This window comes from Phascolarctos cinereus, unplaced genomic scaffold (assembly GCF_003287225.1).
Source record: "Phascolarctos cinereus isolate Bilbo 61053 unplaced genomic scaffold, phaCin_HiC Scaffold_5;HRSCAF=322, whole genome shotgun sequence".
Lineage (NCBI taxonomy): Eukaryota > Metazoa > Chordata > Mammalia > Diprotodontia > Phascolarctidae > Phascolarctos > Phascolarctos cinereus.
In genome coordinates, this window is record NW_027555958.1 from 322,236,242 (window position 1) to 322,249,304 (window position 13,063).

A 13,063-nucleotide genomic window follows, 5' to 3' on the forward strand; every position below is an offset into this window, starting at 1 on the left:
CAAATGTCTCTCCACTCATCTGTCAAGCTGTTCTTCCTAAAGTACAGGTCTAACCATGTCACTCCTTTATTAAATAATCTCCAGTGGCTCCCTATTACCTCCAAGAGCAAATATAAAATCTTTTGTTTGGCATTTAAAGTCCTTTATGAGCTAGTCCCCTCCTACTTTTCCAGTCTTATTAAACCTGTGGTTGTTCAGTCAGTTGTGTCTGACTCTTTGTGACCTGGTATGGGTTTTCTTGGCAATGATACTGGAGTGGTTTGCCACATCCTTCTCCAATGGACTTAAGGCAAGCAGAAGTTAAATCACTTGCCTAGGGCCACAAAGCTAGTGAGAGTCTGAGGCCAAATTTCAATTTGGGTCTTCCTGACCCCTGGCCCAGTGCTCTATCAGTTGAGCCACTTAGCTGCCTCTTAAAACAACCTTATTAAAACTTACTGCCTTATTAAATCTACTCCACCATAAATACTTTGTGATCCAGTAACACTGGCCTCCTTATTGTTTCAAGGAGGGGACTGTCAGTCACAAGACACTGACATATCTTTCACTGGCTGTCCCCATGGGTGGAATTCTCTCCCTTCTCACCTCCATCTCTGGCTTCTCTACTTCCTTCAAGTTCCAGTTAAAATCCCACCTTCCTCAAGAAGGCTTTCCTCACTTCTCTTAATGCTAGTGCCTTTTCCCGTTTATGACTTCCAATTTGTTCCACATGTATCTGGTCTGTACACAGTTGTTTGCATTTTCCCTATCAGACTGAGCTCCTTGAGGGTAGGCGCTGGTTTTTTTCTGTTGTTGTTGTTGTTTTGCCTTTCTTCGTATCTCTAGTGTCGGGGCCTGGCACATAGTAGGGGCCTAGTTAATGCTTGCTGACTGGCAGTATCCAGCAGAGTGAGATCTGGCAGGGATAATGAGGCTAGCAAGGAGCAGATACAGATGGAATAGCACTACGACATTACAAGAAGATAGCCATGGTCCCAGTGTCAAAGTGGGGAGTTATTCCTCCTTACATGTTCCCCTGTTTATTCTTTTCTCACCAATGATGTGTGTATTTGTAGGAGAGGCTACCCCAATTTATAAGGGAAAGGTTTTGTTGCTACTTGTCCCCCTACGACACTTCATTAAAGGCTTCTGCTTTGGAATGATTGTGCCTTCTCGCTGATGAGATGGGGGCTTACTGACTTATGGTTTCATGGGATGAAGACTGCACAGAGTACCTTAAACCACAAGTAGCCATTCTCTGGTATGTGCCCTTGCAACCTGGGGGAGAGGGTGCCACCAGGGGCTACATGACTTTTCAAATGTTTATCGAACAATTTCAAACCTTTTTCTAGAATGGCTGAACCACTTAACAAGCTCTCCTACCAGTGAATTAGTAAGCCTATCTCCAAATGGCAATTTCAACTCTGAATTTTTCCAGAGACTTTTTCTTGATTTTCCCAATCAGTGGATATACTAAAGGGACAATTAATGAATCCTGTTTAAATTGTTCTGTTCATGTATGCTGTAAATCTTCTAGCTTTCACATTGATTTTATGAAAAAACAAAAACATCTCGTCACATACCTGACATATTGTCTAGCTCAGGTACCATGTTCTGCTGGAGACTTTTTCTCATCCATTGAATTGCTAGTGCTTTCCCTTTTAAGGTTACCCTGTATTTATTTTGTATGCATCTTGAAAACACCTATACCTAGTGTAGAGGCACCACTCAGCAAGGGCTCATGGGGGCTAGCAACTCATACTGCCTGTCTTGTATCCAGCCACTGCAGTCTATGAAGGTTTACTGGAGGGGAGACTGACCTCTAATATAGGGGGATTAGGCTCATTCTTGCACTCACTGGCTTGCCAACAGAGCCCAGCCCTGGTATTCCAGAGACTATGTTAATTACAGTAAAAGTTATGGCTCATGTTTGGGTCTCCCTAAGAAGGGAAAGTGAAAGGGATACCCCACTGTACTATATATATGTGAGGCAAGGGACAGGATTATTTTCCTACACAAAAAATCAATTTAAGTCTAGAGGCTAGATTGAGAAAGATTTAAACAGGATTGTAATTTAATTTATCACTGTGGTTTTCATCTGCTAGGAGGGTATTATTTCAGCCTTACAAAAGCATAAAACATTGGGGACAGGGTCTGGCTGAGAGCACACAGGGCATGGAGCATTCCAGTACCTAAAAAAAGGGTCTGAAAAAAGGTTGAGATGTGGTAGCGGGGCAGAAAGAGATCCCAGGGAATCCCTGGACCAAAGCTTGGGGAAGGAAAAGTACCACCTGGCAGCCCTGTTGCCTACCACCCAGTTCTGCATCACAGATCTAGGGAGGACAGAATCATGGGCCCTAGCTATGTAGTGGCTCCAGTCCCAGAAACAGAGCAGCAACAACTCTAACTTTGCTCCCAGTATGGAAGTTGGCAGTGAAATAACCAGAGCAGGAACCCCAAACCAAAGGGGAGCTGGTATTGAAGTAACTCTGAATCTACAGAGCCTCCCAACAGGCTAACAGTGATGGAGGCCAGCAGCAGTCTACTGAAACTCCCAACCAAAAACAAAATGACAGACCCAAACCTGGGTCAAGAACTTGCAGCTCTCAGACCAGGAGGGCAATGAACAGAACTCACTCCAGTTTAGGAGAACTGAAAGCTTGCAGGCCCACAGACTGAGCTTGTGAAAGCAGCAGAAGGACATAAGAAGATAGACACTCATGTCAAACATCCTCCCCACCCCTCCAGTACTCACATGAAATCCAATGTCAAGAAGCAGGGTAGAAGACAAGTAAACAAAAAAAGAATCTGGCCATAAAGAGCTCCTATGGTAAAAGGGAAGCTCAAGACACAAACCCAGAAGAGGAGAATAACATAAAATATTTCTAAGCCAATATTCAAAATAAAATGCAGCTTGGAAACAAGTAACAATAATTCCTAAAAAGAGGCTTTTTTAAAAAAAGCTGAAAAATTATTTAGAAAACTGAAAGAACAGAGGAAAAATTAGAAAAAGACAAGAAAGGTAGGAAAAAAAGAGATATGAAAAGAGACTTAACAGTCTAGAAAAAGAGGTACAAAATCTTACTAAAGAAACTAGTTCCTTGGGCCAGTAGGTGGCGCAGTGGATAGAGCACCGGCCCTGAAGTCAGGAGGACCTGAGTTCAAATCAGGCCTCAGACCAAACACTTCACACTTGCTAGTTGTGTGACCCTGGGCAAGTCACTTAACCCCAATTGCCTTAAAAACAAACAAACAAACAAAAAGGAACCAGCTCCTTGAAAATGAGAATTGGCCAAATGAAAACGAAAGGGTCCATTAGACATCAAGAAATAATAAAACAAAGTCAAAAGACTGAAAAAAATAATACTGAATGGGAAGAGAAAAGAATATACTTATTCTCAGCTGTGCATAGGTCCTTCACAAAAACTGACCATGTATTAAGAGCATAAAAAACTCACAAACAAATATAGAAAAACAGAAATATTAAATACATCCTTTACCAACCATAATGCAATAAATATTACATTCAATAAAGGGCCTTTGAAGCAACGATTAAAATTACCTGGAAACTAACTAACTTAATCCTAAAGAATGGGTGGGTAAAAAAAGAATCAATAATTTCACCAAAGGTAATGATATCAAAATTTGTACGACATAGGCAAAGTAGTAGTTAGGGGAAAATTTATATCTCAAACTCTTTCATCAATAAAAGAAAACAGCAAATCAATGAACTGGACGTGCAACTAAAAGAATTAGAAAACCAAATGACTGAAAACCTTTAATTAAACATCAAAACAGAAATCTTGAAAATCAAGGCAAGATGAACAAAACTAAAAGTAAAATAAAAGCCACTGAATGAATAAATAAACTTAGCAGCTAGTTTAAAAACACACATACACACAACAATAAAAGAAAAGCTATTAGCTGGAAGAAAGCCAAATTACCAGTATCAAAAATGAAAAAAGATGGTATATGAATGTAATGGAATACTACTGTGCTACAAGAAATTATAAGCAAGCAGACTTCAGAAAAACCTGGAAAGACATGTATGGACTGATGCTGAGTAAAGTGAGCAGAACCAGAACATTGTACACAGTAACAGCCCCACTGTGTGATGACTAATTTTGATAGACTTAGCTCTTTTCAACAACGCAAAGATCTAAGACAGCTCCAAAAGACTCATAATGGAAAATGCTACCCACATCCAGAGAAAGAACTATGGAGTCTGAATGCAGATTGAAGCATACTATTTGCTCTTTTTTTATTTCTTCTTTCTCATGGTTCCTCCCATCAGTTCTAATTCTTCTTTACAACCTGACTAATGTGAAAATATGTTTAATATGAATGTACATGTAGAGCTTATATCAGACTGCATGCCAGGGAAGGAAGGGGAGAAAATTTAAAACTCAAAATCTTATGGAAGTAAATGCTGAAAACTAAAAACAAATAAATGAAAAAAGATGAATTAATAACCAACAAAGAAATAAAATCACCTTTATTAAAAAACCTATTTTGCCTAACTATATGCCAATAAAACTAGCAAACCAAATGAAATGAATGAATATGTATAAAAATATAAATTGTCCAGACTAAGAGGAAATAGAATCTTTAAATAATCCTTTCTTACAAAAAGAAACCAAACAATCCATAAATGAACTCTCTAAGAAAAAAAACAGGATCAGATGGATTTACAATTGAATTCTGCCAAACATTTGAAGTACAATTCCAATACACTATGTAAACTGTTGGAAAAAAATTGGTAAAGAAGGGATCCTACCAAATTCTTTCTGTGATCCAAATATGGTTTTGATATCTAAACCAGGTAAAGTTAAAACACGGAAGGAAAACTATAGTCCAATTTCCTTAATGAATATTAATGCAAAATTTTATGTAAAATATTGACAAAGAAGACTATAGCAATATATCACAAAGATCATGCATTGTGACCAGGCTAGATTTATAATATGAATGCAGAGGTTCAATATTAAACATAAACCATAAACATAATTGACCACATTAGTAACAAAAAACAACAAAAATCATGTGATTTTTTATGCAGAAAAGGCTTTTGACAAACTATAACATCCATTCCTGTTAAAAATATTAGAAATCATAGGAACAAACGGAGCTTTCCCTAAAAATGACATGTCTATCTAAAACCACGAGCTAGCATTATCTGTAATGGTCGAAACTTTTTCAATAAGATCAGGCATGAAGTAAGGATGTCCATTATCACCATTGTTACTTAATACTGTACAAGAAGTGCTAGCTATCTCTGTAAGACAAATAAAAGAAATTAAAGGAAGAAGCACAGGCAAAAAAGAAACAAAACTATTATTTTTTCTGCAAATGATATAGTTTATTTAAAGAACCCTAGAGAATCAACCAAAAAATTAACTGAAAAAATGAGCTTCAGCAAAACTGTGTAAAAGAAATCCACAAAGATCATCAGTATTTTAGTATTTCTGTAAAATCCAGAAGGAAGAGATAGAAAGAAATTCCATTTGAAATAACTATAGGCAGTATAAAATACTTGGAAGACTGCCAGCTCAGACACACCGAAACACATTAACTACACAAATAAAGTCAGATCTAAATAATTTGAGAAATATTAATTGCTCATGGGTAGGCTAAGCCAATATAACAAAATGACAATACTACCCAAATTATTTTACTCATTTGTGGCATGCCAAACTACCAAAAGATTACTTTAAAGAAATGGGAAAAATAATAACAAAATTAATCTGGAGGAACAAAAAGTCAAGAATATCAAGGAAATAAATTTTTTAAAACAAGAGAGAAGGGGACTTAGCAATACCTGATATCAAGCTGCACTACAAAGTCATAATCATCCAAATAATTTGGTACTAAGTAAGAAATAAAGAGGTTTCTTGGTGGAATGGATCAGGTATACAACATACAGAAGCAAATGAGCACAGTAACCCAGTGTTTGATAAACTCGAAGATCCCTGCCACTGGCACAAGAACTCACTATTTGAAAAGACTGTTGGGAGAGGCAGCCAGGTGGCACAGTGGATAGAGCGCCAGCCCTGGATTCAGGAGGACCTGAGTTCAAATCCGACCTCACACACAGAACACTTACTAGCTGTGTGACCCTGGGCAAATCACTTAACCCCATTGCCTAGCCAAAAAAAATTAAAAAAGTCTGTTGGGAAAACTGGAAAATAGTCTGGCAGAAACTAAGTATAGACCAATATCTCACACCATATATCAAGACAAGCTCCAAATGGGTATGTGATTTAGATAGGAAGAGTGATATCACAAGTAAATTAATTAAAGAAACCCAGAAGAAATTACCTGTCAGATTTATGGCTAGGGCAAGAGTATATGACCAAAGAAGTTTCAGGGAGGTTTACAGAATGTAAAATGACAATTTTGATTGCATAAAAAGTTTTTGCACAAATGAAACCAACGCAGCTAAAATTAGAAGCAGGAAATTGGGACAAAACTTTTGTAGTAAGTTTTTTCTGACACAGGTTTCATTTCTATGACATATAGGGAACTGAGTCAAATCTATAAGAATAAGTCATTACCCAATTGATAAATGGGTAAAAAGATATGAACAGAAAGTTTTCAGAAGAAGAAATCCAAGTGATCATAAACCATAGGAAAAATTGCTTTAAATCATTAATAATTAAAGAAATGCAGATTAAAACAATTTTGAGACACCTGGATACCACTTCACATCCACCAGACTGGCTAAGTTGACAAAAATGGAAAATGATAAATGCTAGAGGGGCTATGAGAAAACAGATATACTAATACATTGTGGTAGAATTGTAAACTGGTTCAACAATTCTGGAAAACAATTTGGAACTATACTAAAAAAGCTATTAAACAGTATATATTCTTTGACCCAGCAATACCTCTACTAGTTCTATATCCCACAGAGATCAAAGAAAGAGGAAAAGCAACATATGTACAAAAATATTTATAGTTACTTTTTTGTGGTGTCAAAGAATTGGAAATGGAGGGGTTGCCCATCAATTGGGGAATGACTTAACAAGTCATGGTATATAATATGATAGAATACTATTGTGCTGTTGTGCTTTTTTTTTTTTTGAAGGGGGAAGGAGGGACATGGCTAATGCGTAAATTTTCTGGATGACTATACATAATTGTAATGAGTTTTGTTTTTCTTGACTTCTTAGTGGGTAGAGGAAGAAAGAGGGAGAGAACTTGGAACTGAAAATAAAATAAAACTGAATTTAAAAAAATTAAAAAGAGAAAAAGAAAAGGAACATTAGTTTTATTTCAATTCCGAAAAGGAGAAAATTTCTCTCAGCAGCTAATCTTTGTGGTAAGCATGTCATATACAGTTACATAAAAATCTGACATTCACAATCTATAAGGAACTGACATAAATTTACAAGAAAAATATTCATTCATCAAAGGATAAATAGTCAAAGCTAATCAACCAATAGTTCTTGAAGCCCCAATTTATAGCCCCAGGGCTGTTTAGTTAATAACAAAAAATAACAGCAACAACAAAACTGATTTTTTGAAAAGGAAATGTGTAGTCAAAAATTAATTTAAGCCTACGCTCAAAACTTCTACTCAGGAAATATTTGGAGTTAGAAGTCTAAACTCAAGCAGGAGTCACTCAAGGGCAAATGGGGGAAGGGATAGACTTGCCTTTATTTCTCCATAACGGAAGGGATTTTGTACATCTCTGGCCTGAACAGTACTGTTGCCTTTGATTTGGCCTGCAGTCACCACTCCCTTTATGGTCACCATTGCCACTGTTTCATTGGAAGAGGTCCAGGTAAAGTTGCCACTACCACCTTCTACCTATAAGGAAGCATACTGAAAAAGTTTATTATCTCAAGAATAAATCCATGTGACGATTAAGAGCAAAACTGGGTTGGTGAAATAAAGAAAATAATTCCTAGAGACTTTCAGGAGCTTGTGAGATCACAGTAAAGAAATAGCTGGATAACAATAGAGATGGCAAGAATAATGTTCAAAGGAAAAAAAATGGCAATATTTGATTCTGAAAGTCAGAACAGATAAAAAATATATAAAAGGAACAGTCTGACATAAAGGTATAGGAGACTTGGGCAGAAGGAGAAGAGGCAATGAGATAGAAAAAAACTCATCATCTGTTATACATTCCAAGAGCACAGTTAAGTAGGCATCAATAACTGAGCCCTATGAGGATATTGGAGAAATCAAGAAAATTCTACATTTAATAAACAGTTCCAATAATGCCTGTTAATACAAAAATTCATTCATCCTTTTGTAATTTCTTAGGCAACAATAGTACACAATACCTGCACTTTGTAACGATAGACCATTTCCACGGGATGGTGAGGAAATGCTAAAAAGGTAGGTGTCAGCTTAATTGGAAAGTAAATCTTCACTTCTTGCTGGTGGCTAATTTGATCCTTTAAGTGATGGACAGCATCATCCTACAAGAGGATGTGGAAAGTTATATGATGGCTGTCACTGTGATAGACACTTACATTCAGAGTCAACAAACTACATATACTAACAGAAACATAAGTAGCAATAGATACACCTGGGGTCCAGAGCTCAAAATACATACTCATATAAGTTTTGCAATTCATGATGTGAAAATAATACATGAAGGAAAATTAGGAGAATTCAGTTGAAAAGGAAGAATTTCTTACCATGGTTTATGCATGGGTGTGGTTAACAATTTGCCCATCAAGTAGCTAACTAGGTGCTAAGTTCAATTGTTTCTGTGCTGTTAGAGGGGTGGGAAGAAGTGATGTCAACATACAGTTTCACCCATTTTAAAACTGCAGAATTTTAAAAAATCATTATTGTAAATTTTTTGTCTTCTCTAAGTTTCAGTGTCCAGGTTGCTCTGTCCTACATAGAGCTCTATTTGCTAACAAGTTGGGTGACCCTATTTTTACTAGATTATAAACTCCTTAAAAGCAGAGACCATACATGTCTTATTTGATTTTTGTACTTCACCATACACAGTAGGCACTTTAAAATGTTACTGAATTAGATTTAAAAAGTAATTTCTGGAAAGTAATTTGGCTAAAGAAAAAATATTCTTACTAATAAAAAAAATTCAGCTGCTACACTTCCAGACACAGGTAAGGTTAAGTAGAGACCTAATGAAATTGCTTTGCTGACCTAGAAGAAATGAAAATTAATGTCTACTGCAAAAGTGGAGCCCAAAGGAACAGGTACTACTACATCAGTAAGACCCAGACCCATGTGCAACTTGTAGTAGCAGGTGTGACATTTTCATTGTTTTTGTATTCTAAGTAATTTGGCACCTAAATCAACATCCCAAATCTTTCTTCTGCATTTGGCAGAACTTTTGAACCCAACACCCAACTTCTACTGACCTCGATTAATCATCCACAGCACCAGGTACCTTGTCAGTAAAAATTAAATAAATACCCTTAAAATTGTTAATAGTGGATATATTAATAGGAGCTTAGAGAGGCAGTTATGATAAACAGAATGTTGTAAGATTGGGGTTTGAGTTTCTGTGTCCTGTTTCTGTGATAAATATGTGACCATGGGCGAGTCACTTAACCTCTGAGTGTTCCATGCAACTGTCTATGAATATGAGTTACAGATGTAGCAGCTGGTTGGTAATGAGTAAAGTAATGTACTTGGGGTTAAAGGGATCTGAAATCAAATCCTGCCTCAGATACTTACTAGCTATGTGACCCTAGGAAACTCACCCTCTTAAAGCCTCAATTTCCTCATCTGTAAAATGAGGATAATAATAGCGCCTACTTTGTAGAATTGTTGCGAGGATCAATTGAGATAACGTGTAAAATGCTTTATAAACTTTCATGTACTATATAAATGTGAGCAACTGTTATTATGAATAGCAGATTACATTGATGAAGAGTTTCCTCATAGGGAGTTTCCTATGAACCAATAAAAGTATACGTCCATGTGAAAAAACTAGAATTAATCTAAACTGAGCTTACAGTTGATTAAAGATTCAGGTTCCCCAAGACAGCTTATCAGTTATTCATGCATTTTCCTTTTCTTATTACTAGGTTTTAATGAATATAAACAAGGTGAGTATAGCAAGCAGTTAAGGAACCACTTCAACTGGAATTAGTCTGGTTCTTCTGTAAAATAACAAGGAAACTACACTAAAAACAGCCTCAAGAGAAATCAGGATGGGATAGAGACAACATGGCCAGTGAAGGGCAAAAACAACTAGATCTGTAATCAGAGGACCTAGTCAAATTAAGTTCTATAGATCCTATTCTACGGCCACATGTGGCCTTCTAGGTCCTCAGGTGTGGCCTTTTGACTGACTCCAGGTTTTAAGTTCCCCCCTCCCTGTGACCTAGAGCAAGCCTAGGTCACAAAGATAGTAAGTAGCAGAACTGGATTTTGCTTCAGTTTCTTCATGTGTAAGATGATGGGGTTGTGAAAAGACTTATATGAACTGATGCTGAGTGACATGAGTAGAACCAGGAGAACACTGTACACAGTAACAGCCACCTTATGGGATGACTGATTTTCACAGACTTGGCTCTTCTCAGCAATGCAAAGATCTAAGTCAACTCCAAAAGACTCACGATGGAAAATGCTATCCACATCCAGAGAAAGAACTTTGGAATCTGAATGCAGATCAAAGCATATTATTTGCTCTCCTTTTCCTTTGTTGTTTTGTTTTATTGCTTCATTCTCATGGTTCCTCCCATTAGTTCTAATTCTTCTTTACATGGTGACTAATGTGAAATTATGTTTAATATGAATGCTTAAGTAGAGCCTATATCAGATCCGCACACTGTTTTGGGGAGGGGTGAGAAGAGGAGGAGGAGAATATTTAAAACTCAAAATCTTATGGAAATGAATGTTGAAAACTAAAAATGAATAAATTATTTTTAAAAAAGAAAAGAAAAAGACAAAAAAAAGATGAGGGGGTTGGACTTAATAACCTCTAAGGCCAACTTCCAACTCTAAATCTACGATCCTATGACTCTCTCCTATTTTCTAATCTCTAGGATTCAATAAGATCTAGTTTTATTAACTCCCCAGGTTTTCAATAGTTCAGCAATGAAAATGACAATAATATTAATAACAATAATAATAGCTAATATTTATACAGCACTCTAAAGTTGTTAAAGTGCTTTAGAACACGTGATGCATATCTACCACAGGCTAATATGCCTCTGATTGGAAAAGGTGGACATTGGAGAGCTCCTCCCAGATGCTTCATTTCAGCAGGCAGCCCAGAACAGCCATCTCGTCATTTTCCAACTGGCTGCAGGATTTCATCATACTCCTACACCAGATACCCTCCCTTTTAAGCTTATTTTTATGTGTTTTATGTATTGTCTTCATTCATTAGATTGTGAGCTTCCTGAGGGTAGGGATTATCTTTTGCCTGACGCATAGTGGACACTTAATATTTACTGACTGACATGCTAAAACCAAGTCGAATGACTGTGCGGTGTACTGCAACTGAAAGAGCCTTAAAGTCAGGAGAGAGCCGAGTTCAAATCCCACTTTGATATTCAATAGTTTTGTGACCACGGACAGGTCCCTTCACCTCTTTTATCTTGGATTTCCTCTTCCGTAAAATGGAGATAGTCTATACTTGTAGTTCCTATCTCACAGGGTTGAGACGAGATGGTGTAAAATGCTTTGCACCATACAAATGTCAGCTATTAATACTAAAAGGGTGATCTTTCAATTCCTACCTGATAAATGATTGAAGTCAGGGTAGCTTTTATTACTGTGACACCATCTTTAAGAATTCTGACTACATGATAAGAGCCATTGACAGTAGATGTCTCTTCTTTAAAGTACGCCTCTGGAAACTGGTGTGTCATCCTTAAGTTCTGAAAAATCAGTCCACAGCAAACACAGATCTGCAGAGAGGCTCCCTTCCCAGAACCCTCCTAATCCCAAAGTATCTGAGGGAAAAAAAGTTTTTGTGCATTCATAGGGATAAAGAAACCACATCAAGATTCTTTAGATGCTAATATTTTTTAAAATCTCTGGTCTCTCAAGTAGCTGAGCTGGTATATTTGAAACACCTATAAGTTGTTGGAAAGAAGAATAAGAAAACAAAACTGATGACATTATTAGTGTAATTTGTGCCATTTTGCAAATTGTCTCAGCTCTATTACCAAAAAGCTGTATGACCCTGGGGAGGTAGCAATAAGCAAGTTGGATGCCATGATCTCTCACGTGTCTTCCAGCTCTGAGGTTCTATATCACCTATGGCTAAGTGGGCACAGAGCTTCCCACCAGCTGTGTATGTTGGAATCCCTAACCTAGCAGTGCCACTGCCACCTCCACAGCCCTCTCCAGAAGTATATGTTAGAAGTTTGAGAAAGGGAGTCAGACCTCCCAAGTTTCATCAGTGGGAATGCCCTTGAATTCCTATTCTGAAGCAACATTTACTATGACTGAACCGTGTAATTTGACTTCTCGGTCATTGTCCTTCAAGGATTTGGGTATTTCAAAATTGAAAACTACCAGCTTGCATCACTGAAGGCTGAGTTATTGATACAAAGAATAAACTTAATAAGGATCATAATGTAGGTATCTATCAGGAGACCTTTTCTTATCCACCTTCACTCAGATAAATCAGAAAAAGGCTGCCTAAATATTTAGAATTTCACACAGACACACTCACATCAGACACGTAGACCTTAGTGCTACTTTTATCATACACTTCGACTGTAATGACATAGGTCTGCCCCACTTCCAGACTCCATCGGTCTCCAGGCTGCACAGTGAAACCTGTATAAAAACCAAGCAGTAGCATGTTAAGAGTGCATTCTTCTGCCAGGCAATGCAAAACAAAATGATGAGGCCCTACAAACAGCCTGGCTAGTTTTGTACAGTGGAGATGGTTTCCATCTCCCCTTCAAACTATATATTGACCAAAGGGTCAATGTAGCTGAATTCTTGGATTCAAAGTAGGAGCCACCCTGGTGTTTGTGCAAAAAACAAAATCATGAACTATACTTGTAGCTCCCACTGGTGATGGATCTGGCCAAGTTTCAGCTCCTGCAGCTAGACCTATTGTTCCATTAGACTTACAGGATACATGGGGCTTCTTTTTTCCTGCCATGAACACAGCCTT

The 13,063-nt window shown here is 37.3% G+C and overlaps 1 protein-coding gene across 1 annotated transcript in view; it reads right to left on the bottom strand.

Annotated features, from left to right (window-relative positions):
* NUP210L (nucleoporin 210 like) overlaps positions 1 to 13,063 on the bottom strand; it is a 135,141-nt gene that overhangs the window by 100,814 nt on the left and 21,264 nt on the right. Inside the window, exons 9-12 of the mRNA XM_020991696.2 lie at positions 12,611 to 12,717; positions 11,667 to 11,807; positions 8,274 to 8,411; positions 7,636 to 7,791 (exon numbers count right to left, since the gene is read on the bottom strand). Of these exons, the coding sequence (XP_020847355.1) occupies positions 7,636 to 7,791; positions 8,274 to 8,411; positions 11,667 to 11,807; positions 12,611 to 12,717 (542 nt within the window). The remainder of the gene's footprint in view (positions 1 to 7,635; positions 7,792 to 8,273; positions 8,412 to 11,666; positions 11,808 to 12,610; positions 12,718 to 13,063) is intronic.